Source organism: Globicephala melas, chromosome 1 (genome assembly GCF_963455315.2).
Source record: "Globicephala melas chromosome 1, mGloMel1.2, whole genome shotgun sequence".
In the NCBI taxonomy this organism is placed as follows: Eukaryota; Metazoa; Chordata; class Mammalia; order Artiodactyla; family Delphinidae; genus Globicephala; species Globicephala melas.
This window is the reverse complement of record NC_083314.1, coordinates 74,709,544-74,725,027: the sequence shown is the minus strand read 5'-3', so window position 1 is coordinate 74,725,027 and position 15,484 is coordinate 74,709,544. Positions and strand designations below refer to the sequence as shown.

The window sequence follows — 15,484 nt, the reverse complement described above, 5'->3', positions numbered from 1 at the left end:
TCTCGGGGCCAGGAACCTTGGACTCCCAGCACCTGCATGGTCCATGGCGCATAGGAGATGCCCTGTAAGCATCTGACAGTCCCTGTTATTGTCCAACCCTCATTTCTCTTGCTGCGCAGATGGACTACCATTGCCAAAGAGAACACACCACCCACCGTATACGTCTTTTAGAAAGTCTTCACTTCTGTCTAACTGATGTCCCTCCACCTGTTTGGGATTGTTGGCAGAAATGGCTAGTTTGGGTAATTCTGCAGGGGACCAGGGATCTTGGTGTGGGGGTCAGGATGGGCACCACACACAGGGAAGGACTGCTTGGCTTGGCCTCTGTCCTTGGTCCCCCGTCCAGGTGGGGGTGCCCGAGGGCCTGGGGAGATCAAGCACAGGTCTCCTCTGTCCCATTAGAGGAGCAGGGAGTGGGCCTTATTTGCTCGGGCCAGTGTGCTGGCCCACAGCCTGGCGGGAGCAGACATGGCCTTGTTAGCAGTGAGTACAGGAAGGATCGTGGAGGCTTGGGCTGCCAGGAGGGCTGCCAGCATCCTGGACCCCAAGGGCAGAGGAGGGGGCCTGGGTACCTAATGCAAAGACTCTTAGGTGGAGGAGAAAGGCATGGGCAGAGAAACAGACAGTGAGGTTCTGTCAGGGGGCCTCTGTCCACCCCTCCTTGTCCAGAGGATGAGTTGAGGTCAGAGGGCTTGAGACTTCATCTTCTCATCTTCCCCTGCCCTCAGCCTTGGGCCCGAGGAAAGGAAGGGCCTGCCTCTGGCCTTGGGATTGTCCCCAGACATGGAACATTTGTCTGTCAGCCCCTGCCCCACCCCCACCCAGGATATTTAGAGGTGTTGCCGGCTCTTCCTTCCCTGCAGAGCTGAGCTGGGGAGTGGTTTCTATTTGGGTATCCTGACTTCAAGTCCTTCAAGCCCCGCCTAATCCAGAAACCCCTGGGAAGGGGAGTGTCACCCTGCCCTACACAGGGACCCAGAGAACTCCTGGGAAGGGGGGTACTCTTGGGAAGAAGCTGTGGCTGGGTGGACCCCCGATCTAACCCGTTATCAGCACACCCCCTCGCTCTTTTGTTTCACCCCTGACAGCTTCAGTCTATCCCGGCCTCACCTCCACTTTCCTGTCTTCTCTGTCTCCTGCTTTAGCATGGAAGGGAAGTCCTACCGAAGATCTAAACGGTAGCCCTCCGGCTTTCCCCAGCCTTCCTCCTGATCTCCCTGCCCTGGGAGGCCCCGCAGTCACCTCGCCCAGCATCCCTCGCTGTGTGGCTGAATCTGAGGTTCAGAGAGATTAAACGCTGACCTGAGGCCACACAGCCAGACTGAGACAGAATAGGCCTCCCTCTTCCCTTACCCAGCTCTGACCCAGCCAGTCTGAGCAGACGCCAAGGCCATACAATTGTTTGGGTTTGGGGGCAAGGGGGCTTATTATGCTGGCGGCACTGAGGGGCCAGCAGCGAGGACATGCGCGGGGGAGTGTGGCCCCAAGGCTTAATCCCTGTAATCAGCGCTGTGGGCAGAGATGATGACAGGCCTGACTTCTGCAGGCGTCAAGGCCACAGGGGCTGGCCCTCCTTCCCTGGTCAAACAACACCCCCCTCCCTCCCCAGGTCTCCAGCACTGCTGCCTGCAGCCTTCATCTGTCTGCCGTGTCTCCCCCATGAGGCCTTCCAGGTCCTCCTCTCCTCAGGAGGCAGCCTCTCCCTCACACTAGCATCTCCTGCTTCCTCTCCCAGTCTCCTCTGCTTCTGTGTCAGCCCTGAGGGCCCCCCTGAATTGAGGAAGGAAGAGTCCAGACTTTATAGGCGGAGGCATTACTTTATTCAGGCAGGGAAAAGCCAGATGGGGCTACAACATGGCAGGCATATGGGGGGTCAGGACATAGGAGCACCCCCTCACCCCCATTAGCCATCAGCCAGACATCCCATGAGGGTGCAGTGAAGAAGGGCAGAGCTGGTGAGCCCTGGCGCATGGACCACCACGGCCCCCTCCCCATGGAGGAGCCACTGGGCCCCTGGCCTTTTCCAGCTGATGGGATGGGGAGGAAAGGGAGTGCAAGGAAAAGGGGGGGCCTAGTCCTACAGAGATTCAGTTGGCTTCAGCCTCGTGGGACAGTGCAGGCCGGATGTCCCCCTTAGCAGGGTCCAAGGGGCTGGTTTCTATTCCCAGAGTCTGCATTCTTGGAACGGGTCCCTTTGCCACACCCATTTCACCTCGGCTAGCCAGGCCTCTCGGACAGAAACCACGGGTCAAGAGATAAGTTAAGGGCGCTGCCTCCGAGCAGGGAGGGGCTTGGAGGGGGTGCAGGAGGGGGTGCTCTTCCTCTAGTCCTCCCCTGAGGACCAGGAGTCTCCCTCTCCCTCTCGCTGGCTGAACTGCAGGAGCTGGCCTTGGCCCAGGTGAAGCGGAGCCCCTGCCCAAGGGGTCTTCAGGGCACCCCCCTCCTCCTCCTCCTCCAAGGGGCTCCCTTGGTCACCCTCAGGGGGCCCCGGTTTCCCCTGCCTTACTCCCTCAGACTGCTCCAGCCCGTTCACCACACCCCCATTCACATGCTCCAACTCTTCCTTCAGGCTGGGGCCCTGGCCATTGACACCGAGGGTGTCCCCTACCTCCAAGCCCGTGTCCTCCACCGCACTGAGGGTCCCCAGAGGGCCAGGGACTTGGCCCTCCCTCTCCAGGGGAATAGCATCCGACTCGTCCTCTGATCCTGAGGCCTCCGTGCTGTCCTGGGACTCAGTCTCCAGGGCGGTCATGGGGGCGTCAGACGCCGCACCCCTCAAGCCATCATCCCAGGGGACACTGACATCCATGGTCTCAGACCCCAGGAGGTTCCCTCTCTGAGGGCCACTCAGGGCCGGGAGGCTGCCCACAGAGGGCCCTGCCCCCCACCGCCCTGCCCCTGGCCCCCTCTCCCCTTCTTCATCTTCTTCCTCTCCCTCCTCCCCGCTCTCTTCCTCATCTGCAAATCCATCCGATTCCCCATCCGGGTCCCAGACTGCAGGCTCCAGTAGCAACGGGGGCACCTGGCCCGGAGGTTCTGCCACCTCCCCAGGGACCCCAGGAAGGAGAGAAGCCTCAGTCCCCAAGTCCTCAAATTCTTCCGACAGCTCAGAGTCATGGCCACGTTCCTCCTCATCTCCCCCCTCCTCCTCCTCTGAGGGATGGGCCCCAAGGCCCTCAGAGGCCAGGACTGCAGGGCCCCAGCCTTCCTTTCCAGTCTCCTCTTGAGGGGAGGGCCTCTGCTCTCCAGCCAGGTCCCACTTGGGGGAAGCAGGGGACCCGAGGTAGAGGCCCAGGGGAGTGGAGTCGGGAAGGGTCTCCCCTAGCTCATCAGCCTCACTCTCTTCTCTGCTCTCCTCCCCCTCCTCCGAGAGGTCTTCAGGGATTCCCCCGGAGCCCATCTCCTCCTGCTCACCCTCCACCTTCCCCAGGACCTCAGCCCTGCCTGCCAGCCCCCAGCTAGCCTCTTGGCTACCCTCAGCCAGGGGCTGGGGCCCAGGGGCATCTTCAGGGATTGGGATGGGTGAGCAGGACTCAGTGGGCCGTGGGCTGGGTGGCCCCAGCACTGCTTTGGCATCCTCCTTTGCCCCCTCGGAGCTCAAGGGCCTGGGTTGAGGGGTATCACTTCCATCGCAGCACGAGGTCTCGGCAGGGAACGTCTCCTCTGCTTCCTCAGGGCCTTCAGGCTCAGACTCCTCCCAGCCCCTGGCAGCGTCCAGCGGGTCTCTGCTCTTCCTGGGCAGTGTGGAGACCTCTGGCTCCAGAGCAGCTGCCTCCTCCAGCTCCTTTCTGGGCCCTTCCAAGCCCTGCACCCTCTTTGCCTCCAAACCTTCCTCCCCCAGGGGTGGCCCCATCACCTCCTCTCTGGCCAGGCCGCCTGGGTCCTCCAGCCCTACCGCCTCCTGCTCCGGTCCCTGTTCCGCTCCTGCAGTCTCTAAGCCCAAGGTGACCTCTGGGGAGGCTCGGCCATCGCTGGGGGCCACATCCTCACCTTCCAACACTGGCTCTAGCACCTCTGACATTCCCTGGGGAGCTGGGAGGCCCGGGGTCCCCACCTGGTCTGGCCGCTCTTCAGGGTCCTGGAGGCCCTCAGTGCCTCCCACCCCACTGGCTCCCTCAGCTGAGACCCTCTGCTCTTTGGGCTCGGAGCTCCCTGGCTGCCCCTCACCTGGGCTCCAGGCCTTGCCTGTGGCCATCAGCTGCAGCTCCCCCCGGTCTACAGCCTCCCCCTTCCCAGCGAAGCTATCCCATTCCCTAGGTTCCATCTCTGCCTCGTCCGCACTGTCCACTTCAGGTCTCCCAGGGGGCGTTTCCTGATCCAGTTCTTGACCCCCCTGAACCGTATCTTCCCACTTCTGCAGATGTGCAGAGAGTGGCAGCTCCTGTCCCTCCTCCTCCAGGGACCTCGGTGGCTCTGAATTCTCTCCCTTCTCCACGTTCTCTTCCTCTTCCAGATACCTTTGACTTCCCTTGTCTACCTCCTCTGGAGATCTCATATCCTCTACACTCTGCCCTCCCAGAGAGCTCAGTGATTTCTGAGTCTCCTCTTCTAGGGGTCTCAGTGTCTCTTGGTTCCCTTCCACAGACCCCAGTGGTTCTTGACTTTCCTTTTCTAGAGGTTTCAACATTTCCAGGTTTTCTTCTCCTGTAGGCTTTAGTGGTTCTAGAGTCTCTGTTCCTAAAGATCTCACTGCCTCTACGCTCTCTTCATTTAGGGACCTTAATAAGTCTTGATTCTCTTTTTCGAGAAGTCTAACTATCTCCTGGTCTTTTCCAAGAGACTTTAGTGCCTCTGGTTTCACCTGTTCTAGAGGGCTCAATGTCGTCTGGTCTTCTTTTTCTAGAGACCTCAGTGGCTGATTCTCTTTTCCTAGAGGTCTTGGTGTCTCCTGGTCTTTTTCTTCTAGAGATCCCAGTGGCTGTAGAGTCTCTTTTGCTAAGGGTCTCAATGTTTCCTGGTTCTCTACTTCTTGACAACTCAGTGGCTCCTGCCTTTCCTTTTCTAGAGCTCTCAATGACTCAAAGTTCTCCTCTTCTAGAGACCTCACTAATTCTTGATTTTCCTTTCCTGGAGATAAAAATGCTCCTACATTTCCTTGAAGAGACCTCATTATTTCTTGACTCTCCTTTTCTAGTGATTGCAATGTCTGTGGGTCCTCTTTTCCTATAGGCTTAAGTAGTTCTAGAGTCTCTTTTTCTAGAGGTCTCATTACCTCCATCTCCTTTCCTTCTAAAGACTGCAATAACTCTTGATTCTCCTTTTCTAGAGTTTTTAGTATTTCTAAGTTCTCTTCTTCCAAAGACCTCAGAGATTCCTGATTCTCCTTCTCTAGAGATCTCATCGTCTCATGGCGCTGTTTTTCCAGAGAAATCAGAGGCTCCTGAATCTCCTCTTCCAGAGACTTCAGAGTTTCTTTTTCCAAAGGACCCGGGCAGTCTTGGATTTCTTTCATGTCCAGATCCCCCTCTTCTTGCCATGTTTCCTGCTGCAAGCTGCTTATTACTTTGACCCCTACAGCTGTTTCTTTCTCTGCCAGCCCCCAGATTTGTCCTTCCCCTTCCTCCTGGAATCTGCTGGACCCTCTAGACCCACTGGGTTCTCCATCTTTGGCCTCTAAACTGGGATGGTCAGGGCTGAGGGCTGGAGCCAGGGAGGCATGATCTTCAGAGGACTGGCCTGGACTGGGCTCTTGTTCCTTGCCCCCAGGCTCCTCTGGTCCTGGCAGGACGCTGGCAGGGATGGCCACCTTGGCTTCAGCCCACACCGCTTCTGGAACCTGTTGCATCCCAACCTGTGGCTGGGGCAGGGAGAGAGGGGCATCCTGGGCTCTGATCTTGGCATCTGTGGCAGGGCGGGGAGCCTGAGGTGTGGGCGGAATTGGGGTGCTGGCCGAGGTGGGGGCATGGCCCTGAAGGAGTTCCTGGCTCTTCAGGAAGCCTGGCACAGGTGTTTCAAGGGTATCAGGCAAAGGTGAGGAGAGGGGAGTAGGGCTCAGCACAGAAAGCAAAGGTCCCAGACGCCGGCCCTCTGGGGTCCCAGGGAAATGCAGCTCCAGCTTAGGGTCTGGAAAGGTAGAGGGGAAGAAACGGTGTCAGCACATACAGGTTGGGGGTGGGGCAGGGGAGCAGCTACCACTTCTGGCAAGAGGGTCCTGCTCCTGCCTTTTATGGGCTGGGCTAAGAGTATGCTCGCTGCCGTGGAGGACCACGGTGTCAAGACTTAAGACTGCTGCTTTTCAGGAAAGGCATTGCTCTGGGTGTGAAGAGGAAAGAAAGGTAAACTTTTGGGGGGACCTTGGCCCCTCCTCTTACCCAGGAAGCTGAGGGAAGCCTTGGAACCGCTGCCAGGTGTCTGCAGCCGGGAGTTCTCTGCCTCTAGGAGGGTTCTGGGGACAAGGGAGGAAAAGCTGGGTCAGCCCTCTGCCCACAGGCCAGCCGGCAAGCCAGCCAGGGAACAGTCACAGCTGAGCATGCGCGTCCCTGGCCTGGCAGGCTATCTCTTCATTTTCACCACTATCACACAAAAGCCACACGCATACTTGGCTCTGCACGTGAAATCACATGGTCACATCCCACAGATATCACCCATTTGGTCACACGGAGTCACACACTTATTTGGGACACACAGCTGGACTCACAGACACACAAGCAGATTCCCACACAGTCGACACAGTGTACACACACACCCACACATTGCTTAGACTAGTCCCCTCCCAACCCCAGGCCTATGACCTCATCCTCCGTGTGGGGGGCCGATTCTCATGCTAATTGCTGCCTTTGTCCACACTGCCATCTGGAGGGTCTGAGTAGGGGGCTTCCCAGGGGAAGTGGGAATTCTCAGGCCGTTCCCATGGGATAAGCTCCCTCCTCCTTCTCCCCCAGGGCCCCCAGAGCTGGTTCCAGACAAAAGCCAATGAATTCAGCTCCCTCTCTCCAAATCCTTTTCATGCCTCAAAACCCAGGTTAAGCCTGCGCAGTCCTTTCCCCTCAGTGGTTTGATTTAGGGGTCAAGGCCCTCATCTTGGGATCTCTAAGTACTCTGGATCCCAAGCCTTTCAGGGCAATGGAGGTTTTCGTGTACATGCCCCTGCCTTAGTGCCCCATGGGGACCGAGGAGGAGGGGACCGATTGCGGGGGAGGGAGGACCAATCAATTCAACGAGTTATCCTGAACATCTGTCTCCTCTGTGCTCTTCCTCATGATCTCTGAGTCCGGTTAGTGTTTTCTATGGTCTCACCTCTGTCCTTCTCGATCGATGCAGCGTCATGCCCCCTGAGCTCTGTGCCCCCTGGAGGTGGAGGCCCTCTCTTCTTCATCCCTAGATCCTCACCGCCCTTCCTTCTCTGGGCCCGGCCTCCCCTCCCCTCCTTAACCTGTCCCAGGGCCCCTGCTTTTGTTTGCCTGTGGATTCTGGGGGCACAGTCCTCATAGCCCGTCTAGCCCTGGCTCCACCCTGCAGGCTTGGGGTACGCGGCCCTTCACAGTAGCAAAGCCCCTTCCTCAGGCTTCATCGGTGGATCCTTGGCTAACCAGGCCAGTTTCCCAGAAACTGGGTTTGCCCAAGGCCACAGAGCCAGAGAAGCAGCACTTCCTTGGTCTCAACCTTTCCTGAGCCAACAGGGAATGCGGTCAGTAGAAGGGCTGGGCAGGGCCAAGGCTCGAGAGAAGCCAGGCCCCAGGACACTCAGGATGGAAGGGACCTTTGCTGTCACCCAGCCCATCTCCCATCCTCCCGACAAGGAGACTGAGGCCCAGGTCAGGCGGCAAGTCAGTGCCACCGGCCCACACCTGCAATTCCTTCTTCCCGAGGCTGCTCAAGGACATCACCCTCTCTGTGTGAGCACACACACAGAGACTGGGCTTTTCAGCCCCTTGGGGTAAGGTTCTGGATCTGGATGACCCGCACGTGTCCAGCCCTCTCCTTTGAGGCTGTCCCATTCAGCTCTATCACCTCTCCTTGGGGGATCTCCTGGGCACAGGCTGCTTCTCTGGTCCTGAACCCACGAGAGAGCAGGTGGGCTTAGGGGGCACACGTCGTGGTGTGGAAGCGATCAGCCTAGAGTCACAGGACCGAGCGGTGGCAGAGCCTCCACCACCCGTGGCTCTGGGTCTCTTCAGCCCAGGAGTCTGCCCCTGCATGGATGTGTGCATCTGTGTGCCTGCATGGTCAGGGTCAACCTGTACCTGTATGTGGCCACCTCCAAGCTGAGGGACATCTTGAGGTGTGCCAGCTGCTGCCGACCTTCCAGGACCTGGGCGATCTGGCTCTGTAGGCCCTGTTTCTCCTGCTCCAGGGCCTCCACGGACAGCTGCAGAGCAAGCCAGAGGCAGTCAGTGAAGGGACGGGGTCCTTCTGCTAACTTACCTGCATCCCCATGGGCTGCTGCAGCAGCATCTTCTGCTCCCTAACTTCTCTGCAGAGCAGATTCCTGCCTCCCCTACCCCACTTCCCGCCCAGAGAAGCCCTCCTGAAGCCCCCGAGAAGAGCACAGTGGCCCCTCTCAGCCCTCTCCCACGGCCTGGCTCCTCCTCTGAAGATGCTGATTAAATGGTAGCACATGCTGCTCAGAATTCAGCTCCCACAGGAAGGGGGAGGTGAGGGAGGAGAGGAGATGGCTTACAGAGAGGAGGAGAAGGAAAAAAGTGGAAGCAGAAGGAAAAACAATTAATCACCAGGCCTGGAGCCTGCAGGATTGGAAGCCAAACAGCCCGGGTCTCAGTCACTGTCTCCTGCTCCCCATGCTAGGCCCCCACCCCCTCCACTTCCCACATGTTCTGGAATCTTTCTCCTCTGAAGGGGGGGCGGTCATGGTGAGACCTCTGTCTGGCCCAGGCAGGAGGCTGTTTTCTCAGCTGCTGGTCACATCTGCGTAGTGTGAGGGGGAGCAGCTGTCCCAGGCCTCTGGAATGTGCTCAGGAGCCGAAAAGCCCAGACAAGGGAGAGAAGGGCTGGTGGCTCCCCATCCAGGGCCCCTCACCCTCTCCTGTCAGGGGGGAGGAGGGCAGCTGGGAACTTGGAGACTCCTGAGTGGCCAGACCATCAGATCAGCACTGAGAGGGAAAGTTCTGAGCATCTTCTGAGCAACGGCAGGGCCTAGGGAGGGGTCCAGGGGCCATCAGGGTACGAACGTGCCATTTAGACAGTGAGGAGGCCGCTGCAGCGTCTTGTGCCTGTCTGCCCTTCGAGGGGGTGTGCTTTGAGGTCTGAACCTCCATCATTCCAGCCCTACACTACACAGAGTTGTGAAAGTCTAGGACAGTGGCATCAGGCATGGTTTTCTAAGAAGTGGCCCCTGAACCTGCAGCCACCACACCCCCCACTTCCCACTCCCTCTCCCAGGTCTCTGATCCCCAACGGGACTTCCTGAAGCCTTGTCTTGCCCAGGCCCCCAGGCTTCCTCACCTGGAACTGCTCAGTAGCCCGCAGCCGCTCCTGCCAGCGGCCCTCCAACCTCTGCTCCAGCGCGGCCCTGCGCTCCTGGAGGCCGCTGCGCTCCGCTTGGAGCTGCTGCAGCTTCAGCCGACCCTCGCGGGCGCCCTGCAACGCGTGGCCCAGCCGCTCGCGGGCCTGGCCCAGCGACGTCTCCATGTGCGCCACGCGCTCCTGGTAGCCGCGCACTGCCCCGCGCCACGCCTCGCCCAGCCGCAGCGCCAGCTCCTCAACCTCGGGGGCCGGCACGGGGGGCCCGCGGGGCGGAGCGGGGCCGCGGGGGGCGCAGGCAGCCTGAGCGTTCAGGCCCGCGCGTTCCTCCTCGTGCGCCGCGCGCAGAGCCTCCAGCTCGCGCTCCAGCTCCACCGCCTGGGTGCTCAGCCAGGCCTGGGCGCACTTTTCGGCCTCGACTGCGCGCCGGCTGCGGGCCGTCTCCTCCGCGGTCCGCTCCCGGGCCAGCCGCAGCTGCTGGCACCGGGTCGCCACACCCTCCACCTCTTCTTCCAGGTTGTCGCGCGCCACCTCGGCTGCGCGCTTCTCCCGCCAGCGCTGGTCGACGAGGGCCCGCAGGGCCGCCAGCTCGTCGTCGGCACGGGCCCTCCAGGAGGCGTCCCCGGCCTGTGCCCGGAGACCCCCGAGTTCCGCGCTGAGCAGCTCATTCTGCTCCTCTAGCGCCTTGACCCGGGCCAGGTAGGCCTCCAGGCGCCGGTTGAGCTCCCACATCTGAAAAGATTCCTCCCCCAGGCAGCCCTCCATCCTGCCCGTCTGACCCACCGAAGGTGGAGAGAGGCGAAGCACCGGGAGAAGCCAGCAGCTCTCAAAGCTTTTAGGACGGAAGGGTAAAGAAAACGGATGGGGACAATGACGGGGCGGGGCGAGGAGCAGCTGAAGCGACTGAGAGTCGGGAGTGGGAGCGAGGCTATTCATACTCCCGCCAGCCTGGCGGGAAAAGGGGCGGGACCCAGGCCTTAACCCCTTAGAGTTAAGAGAAACGACGGCAGCCTTTGTCCCTGTGCCCCCGGTATGCTGGAGAGTGAAACCAAAGGAAAAGCCATGCCCGGAGAATCCGATCCAATGGTGGCTTTCAGGGGGAAGAGGCCGTGAGGCAAGGTCAGAACCGCAGATAAAAGCAGATTATACACAGAACTGAGCCTGTGGAGGGGGTGCCAGGGGATTCAGTCCTGCGAGGGGGTGCGACTCTCAGTTACTCAGCGCATCCAAGAGAGCTGTCACTTACTGAATTCCTCTAAGACTCAGTTTCTTCATCCAAAAAATGGGAGTGATGATGGAACTGTCATGGGACTGTTGAAAGAATAGATGTGGCCATGTTTTTCGTAAATAGCGAAGGCTCACCCTCCTGAAATACTGGAAGAAGGCAGCATTGCAGAGAGAAGTTAGAAGAGACATTGCCTGGAACACAAGAACAAATGTGTCCTACTGGGAAACACCCCATATGCACACACACCCTATTTCCTCAGTCTCCACCAGGAAACGGAGAGAGCAGGCAAAAGGATGTTCTCCCCATTATTCACCTCCATCCTTTCTACTCATCTTTCATATAACCTGAGGTTCATATACCCACTTTTTAGGTAATGGAAGCCCCCCCCGCGCCCCGCCAGTTCGCGGGGAAGGACACCCCATCCTGGCCTCGTTGTCAGCGATTTTTGGGCAGAGGGCGCCCCCTGGTGGCTCGAAGACCGGGCCAAGAAGAGGAAACAGAAAGAAGAGGCATCTCTTGTCACAACTAGTCCAAATTTATCGAGCCTTTGTAATATGCCAATCATGTTCTAACATTTTATTTACGTTATCTGACTGAATCCTCAAAACATCCCTTTGAGGGTTCCACAGTTCAGGAAACGAAGAGCTCACTGAGGGCGGGAGTAGCTGGGAAGGCCTTCTGGAGGAGGAGGGGTCCTTGACCTGGGTGGTGAGGGAGGTGGGATTTGGGGTTTGTAGTGTAAAGGGGAAGCAGGGTCCGAGGGAGAGGGCCAGAGATAATGAGACTGAGGGGGGTCTTTGGGGAAGGAATTTCTGCTCATGTAAATCCAATTTAGCTCTACAAGTGTTAATTGAGACCTACTATGTGTCAGCACTCTGTCCCGGCCCTGGAGGAGCACATAGTTTGGTAATGTGAGGGCAACAGCAATGGTGGTGGAGGTAATATTATCATAATACTTAGCACCTGAGGTATCCACAGAGACCTGGGGGAGCACAGATAATGGAGAAGGTTTTCTGGAAAGGGGGTACAGCAGGGTCAATGACCAGGAGGCCATCCCACCAGGCCAACTGGACTTTGAATTCACTACCATATGTGGAGCAGAAAGGGAGGGGCCAGTGGGCGTGGAGTGGGGGGATTGACTGAGACTTAGTGCAGACCGGGAGGCTGAGGCTTCTCCATCCCCACATGACCTCACAAATCCTGCGGTTTGGTTTGGGCTGGGGCATCCCAAAAGTTGTGTCCAGGGGAGGTCACTTGGCATCTCTCCCTCCTCTTTCTCTTCCTGGCTGTGGGGAGAGAGAAGCTGAATACTTGAGATCCTTGGGTTCCTCCAAGGGGGGGGGTCCCCTGGAAATGTGGGGTGGCACTGGTGTGGGGAGTTTCCCTCCTGGGCCTCTCACTCTCACCCAGAGGGGAGACATTTGGACTGTGTTTCATGCAAAGAGTACTGGGTCTGACTTTTACACTTTCTAGCTGAATGACCTTAGGCAAATCACATAGCTTCTCCAACTGAGCCTCAGTTTACCTGTTTGGTAAAAGAGGTTAATACTTACCCATCCCCAGGCGTTTGTTCTGAGCATCAAAGAAGACTGGGTATGGGCACGTCTTTGTACAAAGCCTTTTTGAGGACCATCACCATGAAAGCCATCAAGCTAGAGCAAACCCTTCCCGTGAACCACTCTTGGTGAGTTTTGGGAATCTTGGAAGGCAGAGATGATCTGAAATGCTGGAGAAGAGTGGGATGTTGATTTTTTTAAGGCAGGAGAAGGTGGGTCCCAGCAACCACAGCTGGTGGAGCCGACACCAAGGCCCAGACAATTCTAAACAGATAACTGATATTTGAGGCAATGAGAAGCTGAGGAAAATGAGGCCTTCCATGCGACCAGGGGACACTCAATGGGCACAAGGTGGGCCAGGTGTCCTCTCCTCCCTCGGGGGGTTGCATTGTTACTGGGATTTCCTTTTTTTCTTTTTTTTTTTGCGGTACGCGGGCCTCTCACTGTTGTGGCCTCTCCCGTTGCGGAGCACAGGCTCCGGACGCGCAGGCTCTGGACGCGCAGGCTCTGCGGCCATGGCTCACGGGCCCAGCCGCTCCGCGGCATGTGGGATCTTTCCGGACTGGGGCACGAACCCGTGTCCCCTGCATTGGCAGGTGGACTCTCAACCACTGCGCCACCAGGGAAGCCCTGTTACTGGGATTTTTATGAGGCCTTTGCCTGCACTTCTTATGTCCCTGTGCCTGGCCAGGACACATGGACTGTGTGATACTACACTGGGTGGATACAAAGTTCAGTAGCCATCCCCAGAGATGTCCATGAGAAAGCTGAAGAGGGTTCTGTGGGCCCTCAGGGTTCTGTCCTTGGTCTGAAGATCACAAGTTTTTATTAAAAACTTGGATGAAATCATAGAAGCCATATTGATCAAATCTACATGTTATGCAAGAAATGAGAGGGTTTGACAGAATAGGAAAAAAAATGAACCAGATGATATTTAATAGGGATAAATGTAAAATTCTGCTTTCGGTTTCAAAAAAAAAAAATCAACAGCATAAGAAGAGAAAAGAATAAAGCCTATCTAGTGAAGAAGACCTGGGGGTTTTAGCAGACCACAAGCTTGTTATGAACCAACACTGTGATGTGGCCACCTAAAAGAGTAAAAAGGATATAAGTGATTCATAGATGCAGGGCGCCCAGATCAGGGGTGGTGACATTCCCTCTGCCCTTCCGCATTTGGAGTATTGTTCTGGACACAGTATTTTAAGAGGGACCTTGGCATGTTGGAATTGATCCCAGAGGAAGATGAGCAGATGATAAGGCAACTTGGAATCATGGTTGATGAAGAATTTCTGCATCTACTCTTGTCTCAGGACTGCAGCTGAGTTCCGAAACTAAAAGATAATAGCCTCTGAGCACCATACATATCCTAAAGAAAGTTGCCAGACTCGCCTGCAAGGCTTCACCCCTGCCCCAGTCCCCAGGAGAGAAGGCAGGCGGAGAGCAAAGAGGTTGCACACCGCAGCATTGGATTGCAGGGTGGCCAGCCCTGGAGGGCAGGCTGCGGCTTCCCCTCCTCTGCTCCGAGGGGAAGGGTGATGTCTACTGAGGCGAGTGGGTGTGGACTTCCAAGGGGATGACTCCTCAAGGCCGGGCATCCGCATGAAGGGCACATTGGTGTCCCACCTCTGGGCAGCTGTCTTTTAGGGCACGGGGTTTGTTCATCTGGGCCTCACTGAGACACAGACACTGGAGAAGGATGGCTGGAAATAGAGGGGGCCACAGGGAGGGACAGGCGAGGTTCTGTGTGCCAAGAGGACTCTGTGAAAGGAGCCCCCCATGGGGAGCAAGCTTTGGGCATCACCACCCCCAAGGGAGGTCTGCATCTGAGGAAGGCTGACTGTAGCCCTGGGTAAGTGGCACTCACCCCTGTCTCCTCCTCTGTCCTGCAGAGGAGAAGGAAGCCTCGGGGCGGGTCTGCCAAAGTGTGCTTAAGGGACAGGAGAGGGAGACCCAACAGAATGTCATTGCAGGCAGTGGTCAGAGAGATCTAAAGCTGTTCTTTTTTGTTACCTCCCCTACCTCTCACTTCTTTGCCTCATAATACGGAGGCTAGGGCAGGGGCAGGACATCACTCTTGCCCTATCCCTAACTTGACCCCTCCTTTTAACCTCCCTGTCCCCCTTCTCTCTTCCCCTCCACTTCCAGGACTAGATGGGTCCTGCTGGACATGTGTGGCAAGGAGTAACGTCAGCAAGGAGTCACAAGTCTTTTGACAACAAGAAAAGAGACGGGAAGAAGGAAGTGAGTAGGTTGGAGACCAGATGGTAAGAGAGACGGCAACTTTGGGAAGCTCTGTACCGAGAGATCTGGAGACATAGAGAGAGGGAGAGAGCGGGTGCCGAGGAAGCGATCAACAGAGCAGAGAGCGGGCCCAGGGACCCCTTCTGGGAAGTCTGGCTTTGGCCTGAGAGCTTTGGGTACTGGCTGGACCCTCCCTTTCCAGGCTGCTTTTCCCCATCCCCGTGAGGGAGGCTTGGAGCTGGAGCTGGGTCTGGGAGGCAGAAATGTTCCTTCTCTCTTCATTTTCTCCTCTCCCGGCTGGAGGGATGATGGGGCTGGCTTTGTTTTGCAGCTTTCTCCTTTCCCTCGCATCCACAGCAGGCCAGCTGGACTCCTCATTCTACATCCTGCTTTTCCATGGGAAAAGCATTGAACAAAGAGCCTTGTCTCTCTATGCAACCTTGGACTAGTCAGTTCACCTCTTTGGGTCGTGGTTTCCACAGTAATTTATTCAAATAACATTTAGAAAGCACTTATGGAGTGCCAGGTGCACCATAGGCACTAAATAAATATTGTGAAGGAATCAAAAATGACTAATGTGGAGCCCTGTCCTCAGGAAGCCGATGGGCACGTTGGAGGACAGACGTGGGAACCATAGAGTGCGATCCGGGTAGAGAGGCGTGATGAACTGGAGGGGGAGGGGGAGGGGGCAAAGGAGGTGGCCGTGTGGTTAATTTGGGGCCTTTGCCCTCCAGGCAGCGAGAAGTCCTGAAAAGGTTTTAACCTCAACCACGGGTAACCTGGTGAGATCACTGTGAAGGACTGGGGCGGGCTGGGGGGAGACAGGCAGGATGGCCAATCAGGAGGCAGTTGCCACCTTCGAGGTGGTGAGACCAGAGCCTAGGGGCGGAGAGGAGGGATGAGTGTGAGAATACTTAGGATGTGTCGGTTCCAATAAGAGTTAGATGTGGGATGGCGGGAGGGGACAGGGAAGATTTCCATACTGGTGGCTTGGCCCTAGGACGGGGAGGGAGGGTGGCATGGGGAGAGGTGCAGTGGC

The 15,484-nt window shown here is 57.3% G+C and overlaps 1 protein-coding gene across 1 annotated transcript; it reads right to left on the bottom strand.

Moving 5' to 3' along the window:
* Positions 1-1,809: 1,809 nt before the first annotated feature.
* NES (nestin) lies at positions 1,810-10,310 on the bottom strand. Its single transcript, XM_030842163.2, has 4 exons — positions 9,403-10,310; positions 8,184-8,308; positions 6,312-6,385; positions 1,810-6,063 (listed from the first exon to the last, which is right to left on the bottom strand). The coding sequence occupies exons 1-4, from the start codon at positions 10,183-10,185 to the stop codon at positions 2,324-2,326; spliced, it is 4,722 nt and encodes a 1,573-aa protein (XP_030698023.2). The 5' UTR covers positions 10,186-10,310; the 3' UTR covers positions 1,810-2,323.
* Positions 10,311-15,484: the final 5,174 nt, after the last annotated feature.